Source organism: Protopterus annectens, chromosome 12.part0, assembly GCF_019279795.1.
Source record: "Protopterus annectens isolate FY-2018-M chromosome 12.part0, PAN1.0, whole genome shotgun sequence".
Lineage (NCBI taxonomy): Eukaryota > Metazoa > Chordata > Ceratodontiformes > Protopteridae > Protopterus > Protopterus annectens.
Genome location: NC_056746.1, coordinates 173,691,614 through 173,718,684, shown reverse-complemented (window position 1 = coordinate 173,718,684; position 27,071 = coordinate 173,691,614). Strand labels below are relative to the sequence as shown.

The 27,071-nt window shown below is 40.1% G+C and overlaps 1 protein-coding gene across 1 annotated transcript in view; it reads left to right on the top strand.

Moving 5' to 3' along the window:
• PKD1 (polycystin 1, transient receptor potential channel interacting) overlaps positions 1-27,071 on the top strand; it is a 2,476,043-nt gene that overhangs the window by 1,123,232 nt on the left and 1,325,740 nt on the right. Inside the window, exon 20 of the mRNA XM_044088902.1 lies at positions 23,378-23,594. Coding sequence (XP_043944837.1) covers positions 23,378-23,594 — 217 coding nt within the window. The remainder of the gene's footprint in view (positions 1-23,377; positions 23,595-27,071) is intronic.

Sequence of the window (27,071 nt, the reverse complement as noted above, 5' to 3'; positions counted from 1 at the left end):
TTCAAATCTGCTGGGCATGATCTCTACTTACCAGGTTGCTGAGGCCCGGAAGTCCTTACCTGTCTAGATCAAGTCAATACTCTCTTTCTGGTCCTTTACAACCATACAGAAAGGCTTCCTAGCCAAAATCTGGCTTTGTTCTTGAGCAATCCCAGTGCAAGCTATATTCTGAAATATGAACAAGTACCTTTTCTTACCTTAAATCTCCTTACTGTCCCTCTTTCACTTACTTCAATTAAATTATCTTCCCTGACTCTCTTTCTAGATATCCGTAACCCTGTTTTTTTTTTTTTTTGTCTCTTCATATTGCAATTCCTGTCTGCAGTATGCTAACTTACCTTTACTTTCTCTGTAAACTGGCTAAAATGTCTCTAAATATTAAATTATTGTCATATAAATTGTATCTATTCTCATCCAATGTTTTCATATTATGTCTAATTTGGTATAATTATTTGAGCTGTGTTTTTGTATTATTATTGTTCTTAAAACGTTTTTGTAATACTTTGGAGCTTTTCTCCACCAGCCTCCTCTGAAAGTGGGCACCTACCTAGTCGGACTTTCCCAGTAAGCAAATGTCAATAAATAAATAAATAATCCTGATAGCACCCTTTTGGCACAGGCAACCTTTGTTCTGCCTACTTCTGCCTCTTAAAAAAGGAGATTCACTAAATGTCCCACTTTACTGCTCCCTACAGAGTCAGTTCAGGTATTCCTTAGTATATTCCAGTCTCACTAGTCTCAGGCTGACAGCATAGTGGGTAAGTCTGTTTTTGAGCTGGAAGACTTTTGATGCAGAAGTCTTTTCCATTCTGAAGTAAAGCTGAGAAGACCTGCAGCTAAGCAAAGCGTATCCATATTGTTAGCTAACTGTGATGCATTTTGTTATGTTTATTACAACAAAGCCTTGGAGGACCACATAACAGCTCATTCTGCAAGATATGCAGACACATAGGTTCTTAGGTGTATACTAGGTTATTGACAGCTAGGGCCCTTATAATTCTAGCCGTGCAACCCAAATGTGACTCACAAATTTGATTTATATAGGGGGGGGGTGATTTACTGACTCTCTGTCCAACAGAGACAGGCACCAGATCAAGGGCGAATTTTTGATTACCCATTCAGTGGTCCAAGTTGCACTTAAATAGGGATAGGGAGGAACTCTGCTTCATGTCTATGAGGAACATGTTCCAGAGAATGGGAATTTTCTGAGAAACATGTCTGTATCTGTCCCTCTAACATGTCCTACTTATGTCACTAGCAAAATTTCGGTCTTTTAATTTAGTAGTTCTGATGCTCTTTGTTTTGCAGATGTGCAAAAGGCTCATCAAAACATGGTCTAGGGATGGCTTGTATGCCGGGCAAAGATCACCTCTCAGAAGTCTATATGATACCAACTAACCTGAGACAAACCTCCCTGGACTACATGAAAAGAGAAATGGAAGAGCTCTCCGATCTTGTAACCCAGGCAGGTATGACCTTAGCCCTGAGTAGCATTCTGCCATCACTCAGAATGATGCCGCAGTACAAGAGCAAAATGATTGACTTCAACAATTGGCTAAGCTTCTGGTGTCATTCTAAAGGGATACAGTATCTGTCTGCCTGGGATGACATGGTTGACAGACCACGATGCTTTGCCAGAGATGGCCTGCATCTATCACCCCTGGGATTCCGGATACTGGCTAAGGTTCCTGCCACCCCTATAGTGCCTTTTTTAGGCAAGGTTCAAATGACAAATTCACCACCGCAACAGGAACAGGCAAGCAAAAACTGAGGGTGATGCTACTGAATGCTAGAAGTCTAAATCTCAAAATGCACTCACTCGAGGCACTCCTTAAAATGGAGAACATCAATATCTGTGCAGTGACTGAGACCTGGTTCAAGGCTCCAGAGAGCACCCCTGCACTACCAGGCTATAACTCATACCACACTTTTTGGCCATGTAACCTGGACCAGAACACCAAAGGCGGAGGTGTGTCCATATTCATTAAGTATATCCACACCTTCAGGCTAATTGCTCAACATAATGCAGCCGAGGTTATCCAAGTGCAACTAACTCTGGGCAAAACTGCAATCCAAATTGTAGCTTGCTACAGATCCCTCACCATACCCCAGGATTCCCACTCCTCTTTTCTTGATGTACTGGAAAATATTAGGGTTCAACCAAACACCCTAATAATGGGCAATTTCAACTACCCCACCATTAAATGGGAAAACTACTCATGTACCAACTCCTTCCCTCAATGCTTTCTGGAATTCGTAAACTCCAATGCCCTGGATCAACTTAACCACACCCCCATCAGGGGCAACAATATCCTAGATCTAGTCATTACCAATATGAGTGACCAGTGTTCCACACCTGAAGTCAATGCCTCATTGTCCGATCCAACCATAAGCTAATTATGCTAGATATCCACATCCTGCCCCCACCCCCCATTAAGGAAACCATGGTAAAAAATGTCTCCAAAGCCAACTTCATGCTTCTTAAGACAGAAGTGGTGAACTTCATAACACCCATGCAGATGGACAATACAGTTACGACTACTGAATCCTACACAATTGCACTTTATAAGCTCTTACACGAGTGCATGGATTGTGCTATCCCAAACAGAACCAAGATGCTATCCTCCAAAAAAAAGGAAGCCAATCTGGTGGTCCCCTGCCATAAACAAACTGTACAACAGAAGGAAGAAACTGTTGCAAAAGAGAGTAAAATCCCATGAGTGGAGGAGCTCCCTGGTCAGCCTCAGTAAGAAGCTGTGATCCCTGATAAAATCCTCCAAAGCTAGTTACGAAAACAAAATCGCCACTGATTCTAAAGACAACCACAAAGCATTCTATAGCTATGTAAAGAATCTCAATGGCAACACTCAGATCTGCTCTGAGTTACAGCACAATGGCACTAAATATACAGACCCAGCTGATATTGCCAACATCCTGGCAGGTAGGTTCAGTGCTAACTTTACCCCCCTCTCACCCCATAAAGAGCCCATCTCTATATCGGAAGAATGCAAAGTTTCTGTAATCACAGCTGCACAGGTAAAAACCACACTCTCCAAAGCCAAGAACACAGCATCCATGGGACCAGACAACATCCCAGGCTGCGTTCTACACGAACTACAGAACAAACTGGCACCCCACCTAAGTACCATGTTCGATCATAGCCTCACCTCAGGCTTTGTGCCTGCTGAATGGCACACAGCAACAGTTATCCCACTCCACAATGGGGGAGCCACCACGGACCACGGGAACTACTGCCCCATTAGCCTGACGAGCCTGGTCTGCAAGCCATGGAACGTATCATCATGGAACTTATAAACAAAGACATTGGTAATCTCCAAACTCTGGACCCCACCCAGTTCGGGTTTGTAAAAGGCAGATCATGTCTCCTAAACCTAATAGACTTCTTTGAAGCAGTCACCAAAGCCGTAGACGAGGGTAAGGTGGTTCACACAGCCTATCTAGATCTTGCCAAGGCTTTCGACACCTCCCCCACTCTGGAATTATAGATAAACCCACTAAACTAGGTATAAATCCCTATGTCACAAGATGGGTTGCCAACTGGCTCACTGACAGAACCCACACTGTGAAAGTAGCAGACTCCAAATCTGACTTCAGACCAGTGACAAGTGGAGTATCACAGGGTTCAGTCCTGGGTCCTCTCCTGTTTGGTACCTACTTCTCTGAAGTACAGGCTAACACAGAAGGTCTTTGGCTAATGAAGTTTGCAGATGACTGCAAACTAGAAGCCATAATCGAAATTCCTAACAATGTGGACATCTTATAAAAGGGCCTCACTGAGACAGATGCATGGTGTCAAAGCTATGGCCTCAAGCTCAATGCCAAAAAGTGCATTGTCACCCCCCCACCCCATAAAGAGCCCATCTCTATACCGGAAGAATGCAAAGTTCCTGTAATCACGGCTGCACAGGTAAAAAAAACACTCTCCAAAGCCAAGAACACAGCATCCATGGGACCAGACAACATCCCAGGCTGCGTTCTACATGAACTACAGAACAAACTGGCACCCCACCTAAGTACCATGTTCAATCATAGCCTCACCTCAGGCTTTGTGCCTGCTGAATGGCACACAGCGACGGTTATCCCACTCCACAAGGGGGGAGCCACCACGGACCACGGGAACTACCGCCCCATTAGCCTGACGAGCCTGGTCTGCAAGCCATGGAACGTATCATCATGGAACTTATAAACAAAGACAATGGTAATCTCCAAACTCTGGACCCCACCCACTTCGGATTTGTAAAAGGCAGATCATGTCTCCTAAACCTGATAGACTTCTTTGAAGCAGTCACCAAAGCCATAGACGAGGGTTAGGTGGTTCACACAGCCTATCTAGATCTTGCCAAGGCTTTCAACACCATCCCCCACTCTGGAATTATAGATAAACTCACTAAACTAGGTATAAATCCCTATGTCACAAGATGGGTTGCCAACTGGCTCACTGACAGAACCCACACTGTGAAAGTAGCAGACTCCAAATCCGACTTCAGACCAGTGACAAGTGGAGTATCACAGGGTTCAGTCCTGGGTCCTCTCCTGTTTGGTACCTACTTCTCTGAAGTACAGGCTAACACAGAAGGTCTTTGGCTAACAAAGTTTGCAGATGACTGCAAACTAGAAGCCATAATCGAAACTCCTAACGATGTGGACATCCTACAAAAGGGCCTCACTGAAACAGATGCTTGGTGTCAAAGCTATGGCCTCAAGCTCAATGTCAAAAAGTGCATTGTCATCCCCTTTGGTAAAAACTCTGTACCCATGAACTACAACATAGGCGGTAGTGTACTTAACACCGAAAGTGTGGTAAGAGACCTTGGGACACAGGTGGACAATAGTCTCTCCTTTGATAATCACATTGCCACAGTAGTCAGGAAATCCTTCTACATGGCACACCTCATCACAAAAGGTTTCTCATCCAGAAAAAAAGAGGTCATTGTTCCCCTCTACTCATCACTCATTAGACCCATTATAGAGTACAACGCCCCTTTTGGTATGTACCTCACAAGACATCTACAACAACTGGAAAGGCCGCAGAAATACCTCACAAAGAGGATTACCGGCCTCAAACAGATGCCCTACGCAGGCAGTCACAAAAAACTCCAGCTTTACTCCGTCGCATATTGTCTACTCAGAGGTGATCTCTGCCTAACATACAAAGCTATGTCAAACCCAGAGCTGTTGGACATGCTCCACTTAAAGAAATCCCAATCCCTCTGAGCTACACGCTCTAGGGGCCTAAACCTTGTCACCACAATAAACAGAACATGCTGGAGGGATACTCTGGAATAAACTACCTATCTATATCAAACAAAGCTCCTCATTAGCACTCCTCAAGAAAAATCTTGATGATTGGATGGGAAATAGGAAATTAATCCGGGGATCTCTTCTGTGGCTCTGCTCGACAGTGGCACAGGAAAATAATTTTCTTGGGTGGCAAAAGCCAGGGTACCTTTTTGGCTGGGATTGTATAGGCCCCAGGGCTGATAGCCTAGTACCTACCTATGAACCTATAAAGAGACTGGGCTTTGAGACAACAATCCATGCAAAACATTATGTTTACTTCCTGTATTCGTTTTGAAATAAACCTTTGTGGATGTTCCAGTTGCTACATGTGTCTGGTCAAGTACATAGTGAAGGTGGGATTATACTTTATGATGGGTCTAATGAGGGCCAAATACAGTGGTATGATGACCTCTCTGGACCTAAAGACCATAACCTTGTTTATATGTTGAGCAACATAGAAGGATATTCTTTCTGCCTTGGGCACATGTTGTTCGAAGACTAGGTTGCTTTATACATGAGTTCCCATATCTCTGACTAGTGACTCAACTTTTAGGGATGTTTTATTGATTGATTATATACCCAGAGACTGCCCATGCTCTGTAATAGACTTCACACACATGTCAAGCAGAGCACTTCACTAGCCCTTTTCAAGATAAATCTTGATGAGTGGATGGGAAATAGAAAGTTCACCCCAGGAATCACTGCAGTGGCTCTACTTGATAGAGGCACCAGGAGCTAATGGTGGCATGATGTCAGGGCACTTATATGGGCTAGGCTTGTAAAGGCTCCAGGGCCATTTGCCTAGTACACACCTATGAACCTATGTAGTTACCAGATTGGCCAGCTTTTCAAAAGGTGCTAGAATGTATTTCTTGGTATTGAGTTTTAACCCATGGCTTTGGCACCAATTGTCTGTCTATGTTAGACCTTGAAGGGTGTTCACATCTTGAGGGGGATTCAATGACTGCTGCCAGTTTACAGTCACCAATAAACTTGGTTAGCCAGAGGCTTTTGACATTGGTTTTGACATCAGAGAAGTAGATACGAAAGAGGAGTGGGCTTAGCACAGAGCCCAGGGGACTCCACTGATGATGGGCCTTTTGTGAAGGTGGCCTTACCCATTCTAACCTCCTAGGTCCTATCGGTGAACCTGCTAGTTATCTGGTATGTTATAAAGAGGTTTATACCTAGTTCCATAAGTTTTTTGACAATGCCTCAGTGGGGTATTGTATCAGATGCTTTAGCCAGATCTACATAGGCAGTATGCACCATTTTTCCCTCATCCATTGTCTTAGTGACCTTTTCAAAGAAGTCCACCAGTTTCAGTAAGTATGACCTTCCTTTGACAAAGCCAGAAAGGGATGGATCCACTGCCTGGAGGTCTCCTATCTCCTTGTTAGTGATTTCCATGGTAATTATTTTCCATGGCTTTACAAATAAGACTAGTCCTGCAACTGGTCTATAGTTTCCAGGATCTGTTGAAGGTCCTCCTTTATGAAGGGGGGGTGACTGTCACAGTCTACCATTCACATGGCACAAAGCCTGTTTTTAAGACTGTAGTTAAATAATGACCCCAGAGGTCCTGATAAATCATATTTTAAACTGTTCAGTAGGCATTCTGGGATGTTATCAGGATCTGCTGTGGCCATGTTCTTGGCATTAGTGAGCACAACCAGTACATACTTCTTCGTTACAATTTGAGGGTCTGTATCATGCTGTCGAACTCTTAAAAGTTCAAACGTTTCAGTGGAGATCTCCGTACAGTGCAGAATGGGAAAATTTCCCTTCTTTGCACTATAGTGTGATCTCGGAATTGGTATATTTAAAGAGCGGCGGGTGCAGGGGGGCTTGCCTCCTTTCTTAAACCATTCAGGTAGGTTTTTTCTTTGGTTTATTTATTTTTTTATTACATTTTCGAACTTTTAAAAGTTCGATCATATGGTGTCGACCATATGATGTTCGAACTTTTAAAAGTTTGATTATGTAATATAGAGGCTAATCTGAGGGGTTATGTTTGAGGGTATTTTGTTGGGGGATGGTTGGGAGTGAGAGGGGGTAAAGATGGAACTGAATTTTTATGCTAACAGGCTCACTGTATCACCAGGCACAGTGAATATGGCACCATTAACCACCAGTTTGGTGTATTGCTGTGTGCTGCCCTTGAGGTTTCTGACATAGCTGTAGACGGCCTTATGATTATCTTTTACCTGGGAGGGTATATTAACCTCATAAGTTCACCTTGCTTGACCTAATTAGCTCTCCTAGTTGCCTATTTAGTTTGATGAGAGAATTTTTATCTTTATCGAAATTGCCCTTCATGATTTTTGCCGTTACTTCTTTTTCTTTTGCTGCAAATCCTGGTTAGTTTGGGATGCTACCAGGATGATTTGTTTCTGGGGCTAGTCCTGAGCTTACTTCTTGTTAAAACAGCAGCCTGAGTGCAGCCACTGATGCTTTTGATGGTTTCTACACAGAGAATTTATGGGACATCTGTCTGGACCCTCATCCCTTCCTTTTCTAAGCATTACAAGCTAGTCCATGTTTCCAGGAGCAGAATAGGTTTCACCAAAGTAGTTCTGGAGATTAACTTCCCTACCTTTGGTCCAGATCAGGGCATGTACTGCTTTAGTACTCTTCTAATTCACAATGAGTCTTACTGCAGTAATGATTTCTAGGTAAGGATTGCTCAGCTGTGTAATATATTAGGATCAATGCTGCAGTAGTGACTCCATATAAACTTACCCCTTACACACAAATGTGTGTACATGTGTCGTTGTGTATACTGTATACACACAGACATATATGTGAGAGAAAGTGAAAGTTAATCCATAGATCAATGAAACTTTGTCTTCCTATTTTTTGCAAGCCACAGAGGTCTGCAAATTAGATACTTTTGTTAGGTGTGTTAGGAGTCATTAGTGATCCTTATCACAGTTGCATGCAAAAAAGCACTTCTAAACAACTCAGTGAGACTAATGTTACAATAAAGAGACAGCAGAAAACAGATTGTTATAATCCATGTTAAGTTTTAATTTCTGCCTTTATCCCATCTGCAACAAACACATTTGTTGAGATGTTAACTGTCTGTGATTACATCAAAACAGAACTGAAGACGCTCTCTCCTTTCTATCCAGTGTCTGTATGATGTATTTGGTATGGGGTGGAGACTAGTCTGCACAGGAGCATCCAAAGCTCTGGAAGTCAGACTGCCTCTGTCAATGCCTGTTGAGAATTTTTATTTTTAATGACTGCTGCTGCAGCAGTGATCCTAGCATTTGAACACTTACTGACAAAATAAGTCATTACATAGCTGCACTGCCTCTTTCTGTCTGCATAATAATGTTTTATTTTACAAGCATAACTGTATAATGAAGTCTAGAGGTTCATGTTTGCATTAAATGGCTTAAATATGCTGGAAGTGTCATGTATCAGCACTTGGTCACTGGTAAATCTGGTATCTGCTGAATGCTGCTGAGGAAGGGTAAAAGTTGGAAAATGACAGTAATTTGCTGTCACTTTTGCTCCAAGTACTGTCAGACATTTGACATTTTTGTAATATTGGAAACATAGAAGTATCTGCAATACAGTAGTGGTCTTCTTGTTTCTGTGCCTAGTTTGTGTTGGATAAATTTGGACCTAGCACATATTTTAGGATGGGGATGGCGATGTGGTGCAGCAGTTAGCATTGTCACCTTAAGTTTCCCTGTTCGATTCTCGGCTTGGGTGCCTTCTGTGGGGAGTATGCATGTCCTCCCTGTGTTTCCGTGGGTTTCCTCCAGGTGCTTCAGTTTCCTCCCACATTCCAAAGATATACAGCAGGTGGATTGAGCACTCTAAATTAGCCCTAGGTGTGAGTGTGTGTGTGCGTGTGTGTGTGTGGTACGGATGAATTATCATGGCAGGGTTAGCCACCTGGTGGTGTAAACCTTGGCTCTAGATGATTGTTACTGTTGAAGTGACACCCTGACACCATGTGCAAAAGTGGGAAAAGGGGTTATCGATGGATGGACAGACATACTTTAGGAATATTGATTATTTGCCTTTGACATTTTAGCCAAGACATAGTCTTTATGTTGTATACTGAATTAAATAGCTACTGATACCTCAGACACAGTAAAGACATATGTTTTTGCCTGCAGTTCACTTTGCATTCCACATGTATTACATATGTATTGTTTTTCCAGTACCTCAATAATTGTAAGGCTATGTACCTGCATTTTTTTTATTTTGTTCCCTCTGAGTGTTACTGCATGTCTAACTTCCCAATCTTCTGTTGGGGCACTGCACTCTTTCTTCAGAAATTTAACTCTTACTCACAGTTGTTTAACCTTTGGTGGAAAGTGGCAACAGCATCAGTGTTCTGTATTTATTTTGTTTGTATGTTTCATGTATTTTGTTAAATTAGTTATTTCTATTGAGCAGGGCCCATTTTCTGAATGGGAGTGTACAGAAAAGCTTGTATGTAACAGGTTGATTAAGAAAGCACATTACAATGTATAGGTTTTAAAAGTTAACAAATAGATATTACTTGCAGCTAATCAAAGCATTTTATAAACTCGTGACAAGAAAAAAGAAAAAGAGAAACAAATATATAAGATCATTTGGTTATCTGCTCAGCACACAATATTCTTACTGGCTAACATATGAATGACCATTACACAAGTAATGCTGGCATTGTTAAGAATAGTGACTATGGTAATCTGATAGCACAAATTTCTAATGAAAGCCTAGTGAAACTACTCATTTTTATAGAATATTTGTTCAGCTTGAGGGGAATTATTGATGTTTATTTTCAGTCATTTGAGTTTTTCATTGTTATCTTTTCTAACCGAATATCTATAACAGCTGTATAATAATAAAACACCAAGTGCTGTAGGTTAGAAAAGCTGTTAGACAACTAGAGAACCAGACTATGTGAGGCAGTAGCTTGTTTTAATGCTAATACTACATCACTGATAATGCTTCATCCAAGGGCAGCAGTATTTCAGTTTCTTGTTTAATGTAGATAGACTTTGTTTGCCCAATCTGACCAAGTAGTTAATTCCACAGTACTGGAATATGGAGAATAACAGTTTTGTCCCCAGCTTTTGAGCTTGTCTGTGGTATTTTTGTCTGGTTAAGGTCTCAACTGTTTGAAAACTTGGTAACAAGTCAGTCAGATTGTGGTAGTGATTCTTATAAATGTCTTTGAGCAAGAAGATGAGCTTATGCATACATTATCTGGTTATATAGGCTTATTAAGTTCACTGACTCTGGTCCAGTACATGGCCGGCCTTAGCTGAAATGGCACCCTAGGCGAAGTACTGTTCTGGCGCCCCTTAAGCCCCACCCACACCGTACTTAAGGGACAGCCCTATTTGAGCCCCACCCACAGATGGGTCACTCCCACTAAATCTACTCCAGTTCTTTCAATTTTAAAGAGTATTACTGGTGGAAAGAGATGTTTACATTTTGTTTGTACAAGGTGGGTGAAGGCCAACATATACAGTTGTGAGAATAAACCTAAGTCTGGCTAAAGGGCTGTCTGTAAATTATGGGAAGTCTTCATGGCTGCCACACAAAGTATTATTTCCATCAGGAATGGCAATTCAAGTCTATGTTATTTAGAATGTCTCTGGAATGAGCATCTCCGAAAATGTTCATCACAGCTCTCAACCATTTATATCCTGAATCAAGAGATAAATCCAGAAATAATCAGGGGCTAATAAGAGACATGGTTTAAAATATTAGTCCTGTAATCATTACTGTACCTCTCACCCTCTAAGAGCAAGAAAGCTGGACAAAGCCACAGATAAAAATGGGACAACGGCCCAAAGATAGGGGCAATTTTTAAACCTGGCTCTTGCAGGCTTAGAAAGTTAATAGACGTCATACCCTACAGAAGATTAATTCTGAGACTCAGATGTCTGTCATTATTTTCTAACTTCAGTCTTTGATGATTTGCCATTAATTTGCCAGAACCATAACTTTATGAAAAACAGACCAAACATGTGAGACAAAAATCTGGATATTCTGCGAAAATCTGTACATCTGAGAGTACTGTTAACTTGAAAAGTTGACAAGAAAAAAGAGAATGTGAATTAACGTGCATTTTATGAAGAAAAATAAGTCTATAATTTTAATTATTCCATGCCCTTTTATCTCCAAATCATCAGTTTAAAGAAGAATTAGGAGGGACAAATCAAAAGTCTGAGCCAAAATTAGAGAAGTCCCTGAAATCAGAGATTGTTGTGAGATGTGACTATCAAAGATCCCCAGCCTCATTGAATCCAACTTTATTTCCGACCCCTTGGGTGATATAAACATGCCTGGGTTTGATCACCAGCTCTTCAAAACTCACTTGTGGTTTACACAAGGCTATGCGCATGTCTGCACACACACACCACATGTGCACATCGTAACTGGCTAGACAATTGGCTTTGGAGCGTCAGTGGACTGCTGCATCCTCCCTGTATTGGTACATTGAGATCAAATTACATCTGGATGAACCACAATGGCAGTAAGCCATACCTTCCTAATTCTGACTCAGATTTTAGTTCTGGGCTCTTAATCCCTCCAAAACTGGTGACTTTTGGAGAAATGCTAGTGAAGTACACTTTAAAATTAATGACTATATTAAATTCACATTCTCTTATTCTGTCACTTCTAAAGTTGATGGCACTTATATTTTAAAAGTGCACCTGGTTATTTCTGGCTGTGTCCCTGATTCTTAAAGATTTGTCCTTGATTTGTTGAGAGCTATGAGGTAAACCTTTGTGTGTGCCTTGAGTATATGGGTGCATATTCATCAGCATTATTCCTGTCATAAAACGTGTCCCAGAATCAGACTGGCTGCTTTTTTGTAATCATGCCATTTCAAATCAATCTCTGAAAATAATTAGCATTTTGAAGCATCTTCAGTGTCCAAAAAAAATTCAAGGCCCTATAGCTCCTCAACCAGGTGAAAGCTTGGGGAAGTGAATGGTGTTGACATGCGACATACCTGTTCAGCTCCCACTCTCCATCATCTGCAAACCTGCACCTGCTACCCCAAACCTCAACATGCAAGTACATTTTTAAAAAGCAATGTGTCCCGCTTTTCACTTTTTTATAGGATCCCACCAGTAGACCTACCCCCACCATGAAAACAGCTTATCTTAGCCTGAGCGGTAATGGACATGGCACTCAATGGGGGGGGGGGGCTCCTGAAGGTACAGTGATTCCCTTCTGATGTGCTACTAAATGATGCCGAGGATTCCAATCCAAACACTAGAGTGAGAACAGCAGGGTGACATAACAAGCCAAAGTCCCAGGTGTCAAAAAGTGTGTGTGTATAGCGTGGACTTGGTGGATTAACTTCCAAGTGCACTGCAAAGCATTATGTGCGGCATCTTTTTATATTAGTTCTTCTAAGGACCTCCTTGCATCACCTACTTTTTAAAGATCTAAATTGGGCTCTATCAGTAAGTTAAAAATAGACCCTTTGAGAGTAACAATGCAGATGTCTTTACACCTTGTTGCCAGCTTTCATTCAGCAGGAAGCAAAGGTCAAGTTCCAGTTGTGCTCATTTGGAACGCCCGTTTTACCATCTCTGTGGACTTGATGAAGTTGACTTTGGACTTGGGGCTATCTGTCCTTTGCGAACTCTTTCCAATCTGGAGCGCTATCACCAAGAAGCAGAGAAAAACAAAGTTCCTAGCACCTGAGGTATGTAAGAAGTCCATTTCCAGAAAAGTGGGATGTTTATTTTTTTCTGCAGAAAACAGATGAAAATTGGAGCAGTAGCCAGGGACGTCAGTGGTACGAAAGTATCACTGACTGGATGCTTTAAATAAAGCTCAAGAACAGTAGCCAGTTAGCTACTGACTGATCACAGATGTAGGGGGATGGAATGGAAGAAAACAGTAGGGGGCTGTGAGGTCATGCTTTAGATTACGGAAGTGGGGGGAGGGCGCAAATGCTACAGAACAGGCGGAGAAGTCGGGTGGAGAAGTGGAGAGAAAAGAAAAGTACTTTATAGGTTCATAGATTAGTACTAGGATAACTGCCCTTATGGGCTATTTTAAGCCTAGCCAACTACCCTATGTGAGAATCAAACCCTACAGCTTGTGTCTCTAAGGTAAACACCTTAACCATTATGCCATCCTCCCACTGTTTCTTATTTACTACAAATTTTCAAAAAAATAATTTTTTATATGTTTTTCAAAGTTGTACTCCACAAACTGTGGCTGAAATGGGTCCATTTAACTCAGTAAATTAGCCTGGTTACAGCATGCATACATATGTACATTAAATAAACAACAGAGTTTCTCATGGATTCTTTAAATTCCACTAGATTTAAGCAGCAGCTGATATGCTGTCACCATGCATTTACAATCTGGTGAACAAGACCACATCACAATCTCTGAGTAGTTTCCTAGCTTCTCACTGGAATCTGCATTTACTCGGAAGGCCTGGGGGAGTGCTCTAAACAGCAGATTTAATAAACAGCTAAGAATCAGCAAATTCACTATATGACAGTACCCAAAAGTCTTACAAGTAGCTTCACAGTTGTAAATCACTAAGGGGCCTAGCCCAATTTATGAACTGTTCCACAGCACTGTCTGGTTAAGGGACATCCTCAGATTCACACAACAGGCAAATGAAGACAAATGTAATCGAACTTTGGACTAAAGGAATCAGCACTGTGTAACAGACCAAACAGCTTTAATCGTCTGTGCTAATGGGTAGACAGCTTCATGACCACATACCTGAGTAATATAACTAGGCAGACACACGAACACTATTTGGCAATGATAAACACTGAAGCACCCAGTGAAAACAAACCATAACATACATGAATAAATACAAAATAAGACAACTATACTGTACATAAACTATTACAAGTATATGAAAGTGCTGTGCAAATTTTTCTTAAACGTGTTTTCCCACACACAACTGCAGTCCTCCACTTATTTTAATTCTTCATCAACTGATTTGTCCTACTTACTACACCCTTTTCCCTACATAGATTCATAACAAAATTAAGAGTTGCAATGAACAGCACCCGACTTTTTAGGTCAGATAATTTGTACGGCAATAAATACTAAAACGTAAAGTTTCTGTATGAAGATAAAAACACAAACGTGCCCATTAAGCACAGAGCAAACCTATACCACAATAGAGTGTAATACGACACACATTTTGCCACACACGCTATATATGCACACAGTACACACGCACATTATGTATGTAGAGACACACACCCAGTACATGCATGCACACATTTCTGTTACAGCTCACAAAGCTCAATGTAATTATACAATTCAATTTTGCCACCACCTCCACATACAATAGACTGCAATTATTGCACAAATTAATTACTTCACGATCATAAAGATTAACTGTTAAATACAATACAAAAACCTCTTTTTGTATAATAAATGAACACTGCATCAAAACTAACAGCCTTACGGAAAAAACAGGCTAAATGCCCACTTCCACCTAACCCCCACCAATACAGAAAGGGTTCCAAAGAGGCAGAATGCAATAGACAGGAAGGCACTAAGATAGGCCTATGAAAGTCCAGCAGGCAAGTATACTCCAAGCCGAGATTATGCTGCCTGACCCCCGAGTTTTTACTTACCATATGAGCAGCTTCAGCCCACGTGCGATCCTCCTTCTTCCTCTTCTGTTTATCCTTCATCTTTCCTCCCTTCTGCTACGCAATTATCAACAGCTCACAAGACAAACGCAGGCGCGGTCAAATAGGTCAGAACGGTGACCACTAAAGGCATAAACTATAGGCACCCAGACACAGATCTATGCCATTGGACGGGAATAAACATTCGGGCCTCCCCGCACCTACAAGATCACTAAGGAATGCGGCCCGACATAACAACGGGGTCAAAGGGCACCTACTGCAGAAATTAAAAAAATAGAAAAAAAAAAACAACTCGAGTGCAAATTTATTTTAAAGTTGTCTAGCACTACAGTAATATATTTTGTTCTAGACAGTGACTGCGAGGAAGATAAACACATTCTGTGTTGATTTTTGGTTGATGCATTTTTTAAAACAGGTTTAAAAAAGTCAAGGAAGTGGAGAAAACAGAAAGCAACTGTACATTAAAATTGCGCCCTTTATGAGGCTGGCCTGTACGGCGCCCTAGGCGGTTGCCTAGTTCGCCTATGCCTAAGGCCGGCCATGAGTACAGTAATTTCATTCATTTATTTATTTGTTTGTTTAGCCGCAGTGGTGCAGAGGTAGCATTGTCGCCTCACAACAAGAGGCTCTCCCGTTCAATTCTTGGCTGGAGCGCCTACTGTGTGGAGTCTGCATGTCCCCCCTCGGTTGAGTAGCGTTTGAAAGACATGCGTGAATGGGTGTGCCTTCGTTGAAAGTTGAGTGTCGGGCTGGCACCTCGGCACCATACAAATCGACTGCCAATCATTAGCGGACCTGAGTTCCACTGTGGCGCCCCTAACCGGGAAAAGCCGAAAGAAAAACAAACAAACATTTGTTTGTTTAAGTTTGTTAACAAGTAAATTTATTCACAGACCCTTTTAGACATGTCCCAGGCCAAAAAGCTAAGGCAGTTGCAACTGCATTTAATGGCCAAAGCAACACAGACTCAAGTCATACAATTCAATTTTGCACGGTGCATTTAGAGCTTAAAAAGTAGTTCAATCATTTGTACAACAAGTACCATGCAATGCAATTTCTACTCATTGCAGTTTGGTACAAAGGGATCATTAAGTGAAAACAAAGATAAATAGGTTGCAGTAGTTTATACATTAAATGCAGAAATGTATAATAAAATCATAATACAGTAACAGCAGTCAGAATACAGTAACAGCAGTCAGAAGACAATGAGTGGCTTTACCTGTCAGTGGTCTCAGCATTATATAATACTGATGTTACTTCATGTGATATTCAGTCACTTTAGAACAGAGGTAATCCAGATGCAAAGTATACATGTAACGCATTTAAATGAGTAATAAAAAGTTGTAGTTCAGTAAGGGAGTATTTTTAGCTACCAAACCAGTATGTCACCTGTAATACAAGAGGTGACTCATTGATATTTACAGACAAAATAATACCAAGACATGTATTGTTACTACTAGCTTTTATGAAGGCAAGGTGAAAGGTCAGACTCGGCTAATAAGTATATCATATTCACAATGTAATAATACTGGCTTTTATATTAAAAATATCTACAGGGAGTTATGGTGAAGCATCTATTAAAATCTAAAGATGTTCTTTGTGTTTCACTGCTGCAGTCATCACCTGTGGGTTATCTCTGCTGTGGTAGCCCTCGACCGTCCCGAATACCAGAGTCAATGTTTTTCTGCGTCAGCTGCTGTTGCCTGTAGACTGACATCAAGTCGTCCGTGCTATAAAGCAAGGCAGCTGACGCCATTACATCAGTCTTTCTTACCATGCAGCCCGTAGCAGAAGCAGTTCACATATGTGCCGGTCGGTTGCTTCCAGAGTTCGTATCACAGCTGAAAATGTCTAAAGCTAAGTACCCCATTGGGGCTCTCTTTTTCTTGCACTAACTGATGTCCGAAAAAGTTAACAATTGTCTTGCCTGTGGAAAGCAAATCCCATATCGAGACTTCCATTCTAAGTGTGTCACTTTTTTAGGCCAAGACCATGATGTAGCCCACTGTCAGTTCTGCGCCTTCTTTAACGCGAGAACTGTTCGTCGGAGTGCTCTTTTTGTAGATATCTGGTTTTGTCCTCCAGCTTCTCATATGGCATCATCTGAAGTCCTTGTCATGTGCTCAATGTGTTACTAGGCAGGTGGAATCCATTTTTGTTGTGTCAGCTCTTGCTACTTCCTCATCACATGTCTTTGTTACTAGGCAAATTTTAATACATGCTCTACTCTTTCTGAGCATAAACTGTTAAAAAGCAGATGTTCTTCTGCAACTATTGGTATAGTCCTGTCCAGTCGGTCGGCCGGGCGTCCAGGCGTGATATGGCTGCTGGCACGGCGCAGAGAGCCAGGCGCAGTACGCCAGCGTAGTAACACGCGCATGCCTCATGCCGGCCCGTCATCCTTTGTCTTTTGCGCGGTGTCCGATGCAGAAGCAGTTTTGTGAGCTTTTGCCAGTATAGACTGGCATAATTTTCTTAGTAATTGTCCTTGCTCATGTCAGCATAATCTTTTTACAATATACAGAGCATTAATTTGCTTTTACTAAGATATCTTATTAGCCTGTCTCGTAACTGTAGAATCTTTCTTTAATTTAAAATGCATATAAAATTTAATTGAGGCAGATACGCATTATATAGTCACAGAAAATAATATGTTCATTAGTCTCTAACATTACCCACTGATCTCTAACTGCATGAACAACTACTAAAGATATTACCTGTAGAAAGTTTTCAATGGTAGTAAAAAAAGTATAGATATTTCTTAAGAGGGGTTTATGAGAGCAGTCTTGCTTTAGTGCCTGTCATGTTCTCAGTGACTTTCAGATATTTTGCTGGGTTATCAAAGTTGCACTGGTCTTTTTTGGCCAGTCTAAACTGATGTTGGCAGTTATTTCTTTGGCCATGATGTGGGTATTTGTGCTGCTTACCTTATGGATTTGCAAGTTTTCCAATCAGCATCTCTGCCACTAATTAATTTATTGTCTACAAACTTTTATTTACAGTACTGTTTTTTGTCTTAATGCACATCTCTGGAAGGAATGTAAGTAATATACAAAAAAATAGTACACTAAGTAAGAACTCTGTAGCCACTTCAGTTTTTGGAAGATTAAAGAATATTGACCAGTCAGTTGCATTTAAATCCTCAGCTCCAGCATCTATGGTCAGGTTCTTCAGATGCCTGTTGCATTTGTTTGATAGTCTTGGTTGTAGGAGGAGCACATTTGTCACATTTCTAAAAGCTAAAAATAGTAGGTTGTATCTAAGAGTTATTACTAAGATTCCATGTATTGTAAAATGATCACAAGTCTCTGTTAATATCCAATCTGATGTACTGACTACCTGTGTATTCTTATTTGCACATCTGAGTATACCGATGTGTTGTTGCTACCTCACAGCCAAATAGTTATTGATGCTTTCAGTATATTGCTAGTTATTTCACACTACTAACATTGGAAGTTTATTCAAGAGTAGAGGCAATCTCTGGGAGATATATCTGTGCCTTCAGCACATTCTGTTAATGTCATAGGCTGGGTTAAGATCCTTAGAACGAGTGACTTTTGTGCCATTTGACTTGCGGATGTGCAGCATTTCCATCAAGGCAAGGTCAGAGACTGTCCTGTAGGCCAGGCACAAATCACCTCTCAGCAACCTATATGACAGAGTACAGTGGCAGGGCTTTCAGTCTGTCCACATACATCATGGTTTGGAGAACATGTATTTCTTGGTGAGAAACCTCTGTGGTTCCTCCAACTGTGGAAGGTGTCTGGTGAGGTGCACACAGAAGGGAGCATTGCACTCTATTAATGGTCTGATGAGGGTCGAGTTCATTGGAGTTATAACATCCTTAGACCTGGATGTGATGCTTGCTTATGAGATGTGCAACATAGAAGGCTTTCCTTACCACCGTGGAAGCTTGGTGGTCAAAGTTCAGATTGCTATCCACCTCTGTTCCCAGATCTCGCACCACTGGGTAGAACTTAGGGGGGGTGCTGTCAATATTGTAATTAGCAGGGAATTCCTCTTTGCCAAAGGGGATAATAATGCACTTTTTTTTGCATTTAGTTTTAGACTGTGGCTTTGGCACCAGTCATTTGTCTGTGTTAGCCCCTCCTGTAATATGTTAACATCGTTGGGGGACTCAGTGATTGCATCCAGTTTGCAATCACCAGCGAACTTGGTAGTCCAAAGGCTGTCTACTTTAGCCTGAACTTCCAAGAAACAGATTTCAAACAGTAAAGGGTCCAGCACAGATACAGATTCTTATGGTATTCCACTGTTGAAGGATCTACTGGTAGAGGTGGAGTCAACAACTCTGACAGTATGTGTTCTGTCGGTTAGCCAATTGGCTACCCATCTGTTGACGTAACGGTTAATCCCCATCTGAGAGAGTTTCTCAATTATACCTGAGTGAGGTATTGTGTCAAAAGCCTTGGCTAGATCAAGTTAGACAGTAGTGTGCACTGTCTTACCTTCATCCAAGGCTTTGTTGACTTTCTGGAAGAAGTCTACTAGATTTAATAAGCATGATCTACCCTTAACAAAGCCAAACTGGGTTGGATCTAGAGTTTGAAGGGCGCCTATATCCTTGTTGATAAGGTCCATGATGACTCTTTACATGGCCTTGCAGATGAGGCTGGTTAGACATATGAGTCTATAGTTCCCAGGGTCAGTGATGACCCCCCCCAATGGAAACTACCCGTCCAGTATAGCAGGCTTTTACCGTATGTACTATTAGGGAAGGGAGTGGGCTAATTTGACCAGGGTTTTACACTAGGACTAACAAATGTGCTTGTTCTGTTGAAGGCTATGGATGATATACATGGCTCAGTGGGCAACTGAGTTGCCCGTAGTGCATTAGGGAAGTTTGGGAGTTTCAAGGTGTTTGCATCTGTACAGGGCACCACTAACCCCTGTTGCATGGTGTGCTGCAACGAGCAAATTCAAAGCTTAAATACAGGCGAAATTAAAACACTTTTAAGCTACTCTTCCAATAGGAAAACACACAATGAACCTTCCTCCTGCAATTCCCAGCTCAGATAAGGCTGGATCCACACTCTTCTGTCACAAGGGTGCTGGGGAGCCCTTCTTAATGTAAGATGGCTGGTTTAGTGCTCAAGCATATCAATAACAAGCTAGATTCAGCAGGTCTGAATCTAGTCTATATTATCTAGGTGTCAGAACAGTGCAAATCAAGTACAGAGAATGAAGCAGTCACAAACAGTAAAAGAAACAGAAATTATGCAGCAGTTTGATAAAATACAGTTCAAGAAATGCAGAATAATCACAAAATGTACTTATTTTCTTGTTTTTTGCCTTGGATGTCGTACAGTACCACAGAGACGATGCAAGACAAACACTATTATCTACCTACATTTTTACATCCTTACTGTATGCCTCACCTATTCTTACAAACTTAAAACCTTAAAGGTAAACTCTCCATCTGTTACAAGAAAGTAGCTAAATTTACTGCCACCCGTATGTACAGAGCGTATTGTTACACAATCCTGAAACAACTAAACTGGTTAGAGCTACACAACTATTTAACATACTCAAAACTTATTACAGCACATAATCTTATATGTGCATCAGAAAAATGTCCAACACTGTAGCTTGAAACCTTTACTCAAGCAATGAACTCTTGGTAATGATTGTGATAACTCAGCAGGTGACTACCGAACTCTGTTATGTATCTAAACTCTGGAATGCCATCCCACTATACCTACAATAGACCATGAAACTTTCCTCCTCAAGCCTTTACAAAAACAACACCTAAATCATGTGGTCATGCACATGCTTCTCACCTGTGTAACTCCATTTTCCTTTGTCAGGCCATACTCACTAAACCTTTATAACCTGTATCCCAGTCTACTATTCCTCCTCAGTTACCTTCCTATTTTAATCTCCATTTTACATTTCAGTGTTTTTCAAACCTTCCCACTTTATCCATCACCTTCATATAGTCTTCACCACTGTTTTATAACCAGGCTCTTACTCAGTATCTCTACCCTAGTATTTTTATCCTTACTGCACTTGACTCATCAGCTATACAAAGGCTTTCTCCCTCTTCTTGCTTTAACTATCATCTACCTACCAAATAATGTTTCTAATGTCTGCCTGTAACATATAGTGCACATGAACTGCTTGCATACTAAATGTTTTATACTTGTAATTTAATATCATGTATAATGCCCACACACTAAAAATACGTCTTATCTTTGTAACTACAGAACATTTACCTATTTGTATCTAGATGTCCTATGAACTGTCTATGTAATCTTTGTAAAAAAAATTGTTTTGTCATGAGTATCTCAAACGTATTTGGTGGAGCTTTTCTCTCCGGGTCTCCAGTAAAAACTTAATTTACCCATTCAGATTTTCTCAGTCAACAAAGACAAATAAAATAATTAAACAAGTTTTCTTACTCTTATTTCTTATAAAACTAACATATAAAAGAAATAAGTGGCTGAATTATTACACCAAGCAGTTCTAAAAAACCAGAATATTTACATTGTGTTTTATTTATTTTTTTCTATATTTATTTATTTTTTAATGTCTCGGTTACCGGGATCCTGAATGAAAAGGCTCATTTGACCATCCCATCAACTCAGTTAACAAATGTTAAATAAACAACCTTAAGTGTTTTCAGGCCATCCAGTGCTTTAGCAAGGGTGGGGCAAATGGGGCACCCGCATCAGGTACCAACATGTGGGGGGGGGGCACCAATCATTAAAAAAGGTAGACAGCTTACAAACTGTCAATTAAACTATCAAGGTTTACTTATTATGCAGGTAAAAAACTGCATAACTGTCAAGACATCCTTTTCAAATGTAGTTAAATAAACTAGATAAGCAGTTCACAAGCTGTGATCACTTAATGATAGCTTGTAAGCTGTTAAACCACTTGTTAACATATTTGAGAGTTTTCAAGCTGTCATTAAGAATCACCATTGTTATCACTTTTATACAGTGGGGGGAGGGGGTCTTTTTCCCGGAGTGACAAATTTTCCTTTCTACAACTCTGTAGCCATCAGTGCAAATAGTAACTGCTTTTATATTGAATTTATGCTAATATGAACACTTATCAGGAGCAGATATTTTGTTTTTCTATATACTCTAATAAACAACAAGTAATGTGTATTTTTATTTTATTTGTATTTGTTTACTGGGGTGGAGCACTGATCTCCATGGACCTTTTTCAGACTCAGCCTGGGGCGCTGCCTGGCTAAGTGATTTGCTCAGATTCACACAGGCAATGGAGACTGAAGGAATCAAACCCTGGACCATAAGAAACAGATCATTATCAGCTCCTTCATCCTGTGCATCACCTGTCAGATTAATGTAAGCTAAGGGTAACATAATGCATTCCTTAACACATACGTAAGCCAAAGTGTGTTGAAATACGGCATATTGGAAACTCAGTCCATAAGGTGTCTGCTGTTGTTTAATAGCTATGCATTTCTCAAATGCAAGTTCTTTACAACTTAAATGTTACTTTTAATAATGTTCCAGTAGTCCTGATTAGAAATAATAATGTAAAATGAAATCCATGGTAGGAAACTAGGGGAAAAAAGTGTCTCTTAAAATGTGCATAGTGTTTTTAAAAGAGAGGTCTGACTTTAAGCTTTACTTTTAGCTAAGACTGATGACTTCAAATCTTTATACCATATGTTGCAAAGGCTGAGAGTCCATTTATGAAGAACATCTGCAGACTGTGGAGAAAGCAGTTTAAACTGGTCTCATAAAATTGTGTTTTGGCACAATATTTATGTGCCACAAATACATTTTAATTATTTCTGCCACTCTGAGTCTGGAAAAAATAGTTACCAAGTCTGAAGGCACAACAGCAGCTATATTTAAATGTCTCTACAGAGTTTTCCATTGTGGAACTCAGGAAACATACACCTTAAAGTATGTCTTTCATTACATTTTTGCGACATGCAGTTGGTGTTAGTGGGTGGACTGCGTAAACTTTTCTGGGAAATTAGTGTTTTTTCTTTAATACGTGTCTGTGGCTTACATATTTATACTAAAAATGTAACTTCTGTCATGCCTAGTTTTAGAAAGATGTATTTTGGAGTGCTGCATTAAGAAACATATTTTGCACTCAGCTAGCACACTAATGTATGCATTACTTTAATTGAAAATAATATTTTGTGATTCCAGTAAAGTAAATTCTCATCATTTCAGTGAACTTAAAATGGATTGATTTTCTGAACCATATTTCACAGACATCATGTAGCCACAAATCAAGTACTGTGAGGCTCTCTCCTTTCTTTGCACCAAGTAAGGAAAAACATGAATTTCATAGATATGCTAAACCACTGAACTTACGACCTTATCTTATGAAAGAAACTACAACAATAAACATAACATGTAATGTGGTTATTTACTTAGTGTTGTGGATGTCTGAACATGATGCAGAAATAACAGTGTTTTTTTGTGTGCATGTATAAGGGTGGACAGATGCTGAGGACGAAGAGACAGCACTGATTTACAGCCTCATGGTTATTCGATGCTCAGGAAAAGTCTGTGACAAATTCTTTGTGTACAAAGGCAGCAGATCAGAGTATCAGGCTTTTGTTCCACCTGGGTTTCAAGCTGATGGGTTCAGAGTTGGGATCTGCATCACAGTACAAGACCAAGATGGAGCCTCCATTGTTGCACTTAACTAGTAAGTATACCCAAATGAGAGGGATGGGAAATGTTATGTGTTTCTATTCAGTTTTTCCTTCTATAATTGTTTACACAAGAAATATTAGAAAAAAAGATACAATCAGTCCAAAATGAATTTTAATAAAAAGTGTTTCAAGTAAGTGACAGTAATAGTAGCAAACACCAGTCTGCCTTTTTTGCACACTCATGACAAAGAATCGCTGCATGATTGCTTAATTTTTCGAAAGTGGTAGTAGTGATCCCATCGGAGCAGTCTTGTTAAAGTCAGTAAAAATGTGTTCTTTGTAGAAACTGGGTTTATAGCAAGTAATTGAATCTCAAATCAGTTGTAACTCAGGCCATCACACCCAAATAATTTAAAACACAGTTCAGAGCAACCATATTAGTTGAAGACGTTTTGAGCTGTACCAACAATCCATAAGAAAAAAAATAATTATAATTTCCTAATCTTCCTTTAAAAAATACCTAAAGTAGATCACAAAACTTTCTTCTTCATGTCTTTTCTACCCCTCCATCATGGAGGATGCTCCCCTTACACCCCTAATTTAAATACACTAACTCCATGGTCACATAACCATGGGGAAAGTGAAAGACAGAAATACACACAGCTCATTTCATGGTGAAACATTTATGTGTGATAAACTACATCTCTGTGATACAATTTTGATAGGATGAGATCTAACAAACTGGGCATCAGCAAAGTTAAATATTCCCTGGAAGTTTTTATAGTCACCATAAAACTAATCAGCATAATTTTCCAGCTTCTTATCAATTCTTGTTTGGTTAATTGATGCATTTTACTATGGTGGAATCACCCTTAGGGGAAAAACAGTCACTTCAACATCACATCTCATTCTGACTGGCTTATTTAATACTAAATTCCATGATTTGCACTTAGTGTAGTAGTAAAAGCGCTACAATTTCAGACAGAGGAATGATATTGGCAAAATGATTTGTAATTGAAATGCTTATTGTTTTTGCTCAAGAAGTTAAGAACATTGTATAATAACAACCAATTTCAGAATATAAATCAGGCTGGTAGGATCATTTGTCAGTCATCTTTCATGGTAGTACCTAATCTGTACCAGTAGGTAAACCCAAGCTGTTTATTCTGTCATGGTTTATTACTTAAACATGTACACGGTGTTGCATATAGTGGGACTTTCTGTTCTTAAACTTGCTTTGAATGTAAATATAGAACAATGACTTGCAAGCCTTGAGCTAACATTTACTCAAAGTAGGATCATTCATATGTTTAGAAACAATCCATCTTCATCATTATGTTCACCTCTGCAGTAGCCTCAGCTCTATGGGTTGCATTCTGCACAGGATACAACAGATGGCCAGCTTCCTAAGTTTTGAGGGCCCTTTCCATGCACCCAAACTGTTAGTGAGCTTGAGCTGACTCTACTAAAAAGAGTGGTTTGGGTGTCAAGCCCATTAAGAGGCTTCCTGCCACCAAAGAGCACTCCTCTTGCAGGCTTTTGAAAATCTATGGACAGCTAATACTTTCCATTGTCAAGCAGACAAGTTACCTATAAGGAAAACACCTTCCACACTGACATTTTATAACAGAAACTAAACCTTTTTTTCCTGTGAAAATATATATTTTAAGCTAGGCAAAAGTGTTTTATTGATTGTCGTGTGAATTACTAACTTTTAAACAGGAGTGTTGCTTTTTTCTTTTGTGGAAAAAGGTGTTCAACTAATTTAAAACTATTTCTGACTTAAAAGTTGTGTTATTTTACTTTTGGGGCCTGGAGTAAATGTTTAAAGTACCTTTTTACTGTTATTTTTATTATTTTTTTTTTGTTGGAAAGAGTTACTTTACTAACTACTGCTGCCAGATTTCCCTGAAATCAGCCATCTTTTTGCAGGTTAGCCATACAACAATCTTTAGGTTCCTCAGTTCTTCCCTCTTCCAGCCACAAAAAGAAGAAAATTAATAAAGAGCCTTTGCCAACACAGCAGGCTGCTAAGTGTCTCAGCCACAGATGGGTGACTCAGCTTTGGCCATTTCTGGTTTGCCAAACCATTCATCTTTTTCCTTGGCTGCATTTAGTGTAGTCCCTACAGCCATCATGGGCCAGGGTTAGACACATCCTCTGCAGCTGTTGGAATGCCTTTGGGAGACAAGGGAAAGCCATTCTTGTCGGTCCTTGGGGAGGGGCAGGGAATGCTTCTGTACCTAGCTAGACTGTTATGCCCAACCCTATAGATTTTTTTCTGGCAAAAATAGGTTTGCTTCTCCAAAAATTACTGTCAAAATGAAGCAAAAACTTTAGGCCTTTTTCCTTCCCGCCTCTGTCACTTTGGACAAGAGAGATTTATTGGGCTTAGCTCATGGTTTAGTTCAGGCCCTTGACAGTTCCAGTTTTGCTGTTTCTGGTAAAAGAAAAAGTGATTCTTCATTTCCTGAAAACGTTCAAGTTTTTGAACCACAGAATGATTGCGAATTGACAGTTTCTATTTAGGCTGTTCAAGTTTCTGCTTTAGATTTTGAGGAGAATGTAGCTTCTGCCAGTCACTTGAAGGATTCTGTTTCTCTGAAACTATTTCCTGAATGAATCAGATGATTCAGTGGGAAAATAATGATATTCTACAGTCGATTTATCACCACAGGATTTCCCAGAAACCTCTCCAGTTTCTCCTGTTCTTTCAGCATTATTGGATGTTTTTTGTCATAGCCTGTAACCTGCCTGACAGCCATCCTGCTGCCCCAAGAAAACGGATAGATCATACAAAGTTCCTCAGTCTTACTAGCTTTTGTACACTTATCCTAGATCAGACCCAGCAGTTGTTGCTCTGGTGAAGCCAGGTGCAGCTAATCGTCTGGTTAATACCAATTTTTCCCCTTTAACAAAAGCAGGAACGTTTTTGATAGATTCTTTTGTGAGGATAAAAGCGTCTTTGTGTAACCTATTATTTTGTGACACTAGATGTTAAAAATTTGTTCAGTCATCATACGTGAAAAAAGGCTGGAATGGTTTGAAGATATAATTTTTAATTTTGATTGTTTAACTATTACAGAGGAATGGCTGATTATGGACTATATGTCTGTAGTGTTGCATAACAATTTTATAACAGTGAAGGTTATAAGCAGATACAGGATTTAGCAATGGGTGTTGCTTGTGGCCCCATCTATAGAAATTGTGTAGTGCAGTTTTGTGAACAGAAGTATTTTTTTCAACCGTAAACATTACCTGCAATTTTGTAAAGTTTATTATAGCTTTCTTGATACTATTCTTATAGCATGGTCTGGGACTGTTCAGCATTTTCATGATTTTGTGGATTATTTACATTCTGCCATTGAGTTTTTCAAATTTACTTACACACTTGACTACGATATAAAAAATTACTTAGATATGAGTATAACAAGGAGGACAATGGGAGTTTGGCCCAACTATTTTTAGAAAACCTATGTACAGCAATTCCTTTCCTTACTGTACTAGTTGTCACCTACTTCTTCAGAAGA